The sequence below is a fragment of the Entelurus aequoreus genome, linkage group LG16, assembly GCF_033978785.1.
Source record: "Entelurus aequoreus isolate RoL-2023_Sb linkage group LG16, RoL_Eaeq_v1.1, whole genome shotgun sequence".
Taxonomy (NCBI): Eukaryota; Metazoa; Chordata; class Actinopteri; order Syngnathiformes; family Syngnathidae; genus Entelurus; species Entelurus aequoreus.
Window position 1 is genome coordinate 46,201,704 of NC_084746.1, and position 6,700 is coordinate 46,208,403.

A 6,700-nucleotide genomic window follows, 5' to 3' on the forward strand; every position below is an offset into this window, starting at 1 on the left:
TTGAGTCCGCGACATACATGGCGGACAATAACTGATACAGTCTGCTTTGCCAGTCCAAATGCATTCACCTTTTTCCGTAGTTAGTCTTCCCTCAACGGCCAGGTAATAGAAATCACAGGCTAGCTTTTTTATGACGTCCACGGGAGCCCGGATTCTCGTTCGTCTCTCCTTCGAAAAATGGACCAAGTTTTTCGCTAAGTAGAATCACAGCTGACCCGGACATTGGAAAGTTCTCTTGCCGTCTGAGATGTGTAGTATCCCAAATAGCTGCAATCGCTTTCTCTTAATGTATTCATGTGTGATTTCCACAAGCGTCTGTACATGTAGAGGACGGAGAAACACGGCATGTCTGGATGACTCGCCTCCATATTTTCAGTGGTTAGCTCCGAGTTACGAAACCACTTTATTATGAAGCTGGCTGTGGCGTGTTCTTTCTGACGTCACTTCCTGTGTTGGACGTGGTCTTTCTGGCGTCACTTCCTCTCCGAACTCAGTTTGTAAACGATCAATGAGTCCATACAAAGCTAAGTGCCGGAGATTCAAGAAATACACGGCGCACTTAGCCGTGTAAAAATTTGTCCGTGGAGGGGGACCTTAAACGCTGGTTTAGCATGGCTGAAACGGGGCTTAGACTAAATAATTATTAGTTTAAGGGGTTAAACGACTTAGTGTAGACATGGCATAAATATCAATGCAGGACTAAAAATGAGTGTGACAACAATAAAACAATAGCCTATGATGACAAAGCATCAAGTTGAGCATAATTATTTGACATCTGTCCAACCACTCCAACTATTTCACCTGAGTAAGTGATGCTCACAGGTACTACACGAGAGGGAGTTCCTCAGACCTCGTCCCCCACAAAATTCAAGACTATCATGGGAAAAAATGCATTCTACTATTTTGCCACCACACAGTGGAATGCACTACCAACAGACCTTAAAATTCGAACTTCCCTACTAAATTTAAAACTGCCATAAAATCATGGCTCAGCTTAACCTCTACCTGATCTGAACCAAAATTGATCCCCAGCAACTCTTCGAAGCATCAAACAGGTTTATATGTGGTTACAGTAGGGCTGGGCGATATGTCGATATACTCGATGTATCGCGGGTTTGTCTCTGTGCGATATAGAAAATGACTATATCGTGATATTCGAGTATACGTTCTCACGAAGTTGCTTTTAGCTGCGGGCATTACACTACAGGCTCTTCTCACTCTTTTGTGGTCTCCTTCTCACAGAGACATAAAACAAGCGCACCTCCTTACATACGTATACTTTCTGTACAAAAAGTCCACTTTAATTTAGTGTTGTTTTGATATGTCATCTTAGTGACATCATGCACAAAAATGCACTCATAGCACTCTGACAATCTTGCACTTTCTGTTTTGAAATGACATGAATATTTGTTAATAACTGTTTAATAAATACAGTTTTGGTCAATTGACTTAGTTGTGATTTCCCTCTCTGCATGAAAGTTTAAAATGAGCATATATTAATACAGTATGAACAATAATGTTTTAATGTAGACACATAGAACCATCATACTGCTGTAATTATATGTATCAAGTGTTAATTCAAGGCTAAGGCAAAATATCGAGATACATATCGTGTATCGCGATATGGCCTAAAAATAGAGATATTAAAAAAGGCCCAGCCCTACTTCCCTACTAAATTTTAAAACTGCCATAAAATCATGGCTCAGCTCAACCTCTACCTGATCTGAACCAAAATGGATCCCCAGCAACTCTTCGAAGCATCAAACAGGTTTATATGTGGTTACAGTGTATATATATTTACTCATTCTGTTTTGCACACTGTTGGAGTCTACATGTGCATATACAGGTATTGATTGATTGGGACTTTTATTAGTAGGTTGCACAGTGAAGTACATATTCCGTACAATTGACCACTAAATGGTAACACCGGAATAAGTTTTTCAACTTGTTTAAGTCGGCGAGGTCCACTTAAATTGATTCATGATACTATCAGATATATACTATCATCGTAATACAGTCATCACACAAGATAATCACATTGAATTATTTACAATCAGGGGTGTGGAGGGGTAGGATATGGACACACACACAGAGAGAGAGAGAGAGAAAGAGAAAGAGAAAGAGAAAGAGAAAAAGAGAAAAAGAGAGAGAGAGAGAGAGAGATCAGAAGGCATAAGAAAAAGTATCTGCATTTGATTGTTTACATTTGATTATTAGCATGAGAGAGAGAGAGAGAGAGAGAGAGAGAGAGAGATCAGATGGCATAAGAAAAAGTATCTGCATTTGATTGTTTACATTTTATTATTAGCATTCCGGGGTGGGTGTTAGTTAAGGGTTGTAGCTGCCTGGAGGTGAACTTTTATTGCGGTTTTGAAGGAGGATAGAGATGCCCTTTCTTTTATAACTGTTGGGAGCGCATTCCACATTGATGTGGCATAGAAAGAAAATGAGTTAAGACCTTTGTTAGTTCGGAATCTGGGTTTAACGTGGTTAGTGGAGCTCCCCCTGGTGTTGTGGTTATGGCGGTCATTTACGTTAAGGAAGTAGTTTGACATGTACTTCGGTATCAGGGAGGTGTAGTGGATTTTATAGACTAGGCTCAGTGAAAGTTGTTTAACCCTGTCCTCCACCTTGAGCCATCCCACTTTGGAGAAGTGGGTAGGAGTGAGGTGGAGGTCTAGAAGTAACCTGACTAGCTTGTTCTGGGATGTTTGGAGTTTAGATTTGAGGGTTTTGGATGTGCTAGGGTACCAGGAGGTGCATGCGTAATCGACATACGGTACATAGTGTCATGTACATAGTGTTTATTCCACCACCCCCCCCTTTCCCCCTATTTTTTGTATATATAGTTTTTCAAATCACCTGACATGTATACTGTGGATATGTACATAATTTATAAATATTTGTAATGTAATTTTTTGTATACATGTTACAGGTTATATATCTTTTATTATTGAATGTATCAAATGTGATGAATATTTAATGGACCACAATGGAAACAAGCCTTTTGGCTTTTTGTGCCATCCATTTGCCTTTTTAAAGCCTTACATGGATTCAATTCTTTAAGATGTCAATAAACTTCTCAATCCAATCAATCTCACTTTGTGTTGTCATTGATGACTACTAATTCATCATATGACCAAAACAGCAAGTGGTAAGCAAAGGCAGTGACATTATTATGCCTGACAACATAGTTTGTCTTTGAGGCTGCCCAATGGCTACGTGGTTGTAAATTAGATGTAAAAATATATGATTGACTTTGACAGGGCACCCATGTCAAAGACGTCACAGTTAATATTATCCTCATTTTGTCACCATCACTGCATTATTCCCATTACAACACCAGCATTCCATGTGATTAAATGAAAATATGTTGTTGTTTGTGGCTAAATTAAACATTGGTTAAATAACAATCAAGACAGGTCAGCTAGCCAAGGCCGCTAAGATAGCGGCTAGCCCAGTTAGCCACAGTCAAATCAAACTTCACCCACATCTACAATTTAGTATCTGTACTTTAACATATTCGCAATCATATAGTAGTAAATAAATGTTTTGAAGTGTGTTGTATCATAACACAGAGTACCGTATGTATGCGGTGCCATTATCCCAGGCTTTGTTGAGTGACAGCTCGCTAGCCGTGGCCGAGGCTAACGTTTGGTGACACAAATTAAGATCTAAACTAAGGTTTTATGCACCACCGTCGACTAGGATATGGAATTATATCCACAATATTGTCCACTGGCAGTTTATGAAGCGCCATTGGCCTATTCCTGAAGGCCAAATTGAGAGGGTCAAGCCTCACTAACGACAGCTAACAAGCTAAAGGTGCTAACTACCGTAGCCACAAGACAATCAAAAATGGCGTACTGCTGACTGAGCCCCGGGGGCCGCAATCAAATAGGTAACACATCGTAATGGATGACATCTAACTCACCGCGATGACAACGGTTTCTTCCCCTTGGAACTTGGGAATATATCGGTCTCCTCTGGTCACCTCGGAGCTGTTGAGCGGCCTAAAACGGCACATCACTTTGATGGTGCACTCCGCCGGGTCGGCCATCTTCCACCGTTCACGTCGGGGTCGGGATTTAACGCTGAAAATTCAAGTGTATCCTGGCTGCCGGAGGGCGGCCGTGGGCGGCGAAGAGCGAGGCCGAGCCCCTCGGTGGAGACGTGAGCTCGCGGAAAGGGCGATAGCGTGTCGGGCCTCGGAGACAAAAAAGCTTGTTTTTGCTCTCATTCAGTCTGCTGCTGTTAGGACGCCATGACACCGGGGATGAGCCTCCTGGCCGCCACCTAGCCCCGCCCAACCCTGTGGATGTGGAGCGCGGTGACGTCATTCAACGCCTGTGTTGTGGTCTGGTAACATAAACATAGAGTGCACCCTAATTATGGATACGAGCCACAGTATTAGATACATCTGCAAAACAGGAAGACCTAAACAATAACAATAGAGAGAATATGTTCATGTTCATTATTGTTGTGGTTGTAATTTGCTGCGGTGTACCGCTACACTGATTTTTTTTAATATTTTGACTCTATAGCTAAATAAAAGAAACAGCCCTCAATATAATCGGGTGCAATTAATTAAAAGTGACGTCATTCAACGCCTGTGTTGTGGTCTGGTAACATAAACATAAATGATATAAATCATTAGGGGTGTGGGAAAAAATCGATTCAAATTCGAATCGCGATTCTCACGTTGTGCGATTCAGAATCGATTCTCATTTTAAAAAAAACTTTTTTTAAATTTTTTTTTTTAAAATTTAAATTAAATTTTTTTTTTTTTTTTTACTTAATCAGTCCAACAAAACAATACACAGCAATACCATAACAATGCAATGCAATCCAATCCCAAAACCAAACCCGACCCAGCAACAATTGAGAGGAGACACAAACACGACACAGAACAAACCAAAAGTAGTGAAACAAAAATTAATATTATCAACAACAGTATCAATATTAGTTACAATTTCAACATAGCAGTGATTAAAAATCCCTCATTGACATTATCATTAGACATTTATTAAAAAAAATAAAAAATAAAAAATAACAATAGTGTCACAGTGGCTTACACTTGCATCGCATCTCATAAGCTTGACAACACACTGTGTCCAATATTTTCACAAAGATAAAATAAGTCATATTTTTGGTTCATTTAATAGTTCAAACAAATTTACATTATTGCAATCAGTTGATAAAACATTGTCCTTTACAATTATAAAAGCTTTTTACAAAAATCTACTACTCTGCTTGCATGTCAGCAGACTGGGGTAGATCCTGCTGAAATCCTATGTATTGAATGAATAGAGAATCGTTTTGAATCGGGAAAATATCGTTTTTGAATCGAAAATCGTGTTGAATCGAAAAAAAACGATTTTGAATCGAATCGTGACCCCAAGAATCGATATTGGATCGAATCGTGGGACAACCAAAGATTCGCAGTCCTAACCGCTACACTGATTTTTAAAAAAATATTTTGACTCCAGTAGCTAAATAAAAGAAACAGCCCTCAATATAATCGGGTGCAATTAATTAAAAGTGAACGCCTGTGTTGTGGTCTGGTAACATAAACATAAATGATGTTAATCATCCAACATTCTTTTAAATAAACTCCCAGTGCACCCTAATAATGGTGGGAAGGGCACTGTGAGGATCATGTTCTTTGATTTCTCCAGTGCCTTTAACACCATTCAGCCAATTCTGATGAGTGACAAGTTGCTCAGGATGGGTGTCAGTTCATCCATTGTCTCCTGGATCACTGATTACTTGTCTGACAGGCCCCAGTTTGTGCGACTGGGGAGCTCCCTGTCGGAGACTGTGGTCTGTGGTGTAGGTGCTCCACAGGGGACCGTCCTGTCTCCTTTCCTGTTCACCCTGTACACCTCAGACTTCCAGTATAGTTCCATGTCCTGCCACCTGCAGAAATCCTCTGACGACTCTGCTGTGGTCGGGTGTATCAGAGAGGGACAGGAATTGGAGTACAGGACACTGATTGCTGACTTTGTGGAGTGGTCTCTGGCGAACCATCTGGTCCTTAATGTGGACAAGACCAAGGAGCTGGTCATCGACTTCAGGAAGAGAGTGACCCCGGTGGAGCCCATCAACATCCAGGGCCGGGAGGTGTCAGTAGTGGGGCAGTACAAGTACATGAGAGTCCACTTGAACAGCAGACTGGACTGGAAGGACAACTGCAAAGCTGTTTACAAGAAGGGCATGAGCAGACTCTTTTTCCTGCGGAAGCTTAGGTCCTTTAATGTGTGCAGCTAGCTGTTGAAGATCTTTTATCAGTCTGTTGCGGCCAGTGCCCTGTACTTTGCAGTGCTTTGTTGGGGGAGCAGCACCAGCAAAAGGGACTCAAACCGCATTGACAAACTGATCCGGAAAGCCGGCCAAACTATTGGCACGCAGTTGGAGGCGTTTGTGTCAGTGAGGGATAGGAGGACACTGGACAAACTGCAGGCCATCATGGACAATCCTGCCCACCCACTCCACCAGACAATTGAGGGACAGCGGAGTTCATACTCCAACAGGCTCCTTCAGCTTCGTTCTCACAGTGTTCGATTGAAGAACTCCTTCATTCCGCACTCCATCCAGCTGTATAATCACTCGCCATACAGCATATCTGTCTATTACCCAACACCTTCTATGTTCTTTGTTTTTAATGTCTATTTTCTGCTGGATTTACTCTCTATTTATG

At 41.3% G+C, this 6,700-nt stretch overlaps 1 protein-coding gene across 2 annotated transcripts in view; it reads right to left on the reverse strand.

The window, feature by feature from the left end:
* LOC133631083 (kinesin-1 heavy chain) overlaps positions 1–4,310 on the reverse strand; it is a 42,704-nt gene extending 38,394 nt beyond the window's left edge. For both annotated transcript variants that reach the window (XM_062023118.1, XM_062023117.1), the window contains exon 1: positions 3,935–4,310. In XM_062023118.1, the coding sequence (XP_061879102.1) occupies positions 3,935–4,060 (126 nt within the window). In that variant the 5' untranslated portion in view covers positions 4,061–4,310. The remainder of the gene's footprint in view (positions 1–3,934) is intronic.
* Between the last annotated feature and the right edge of the window lie 2,390 nt (positions 4,311–6,700).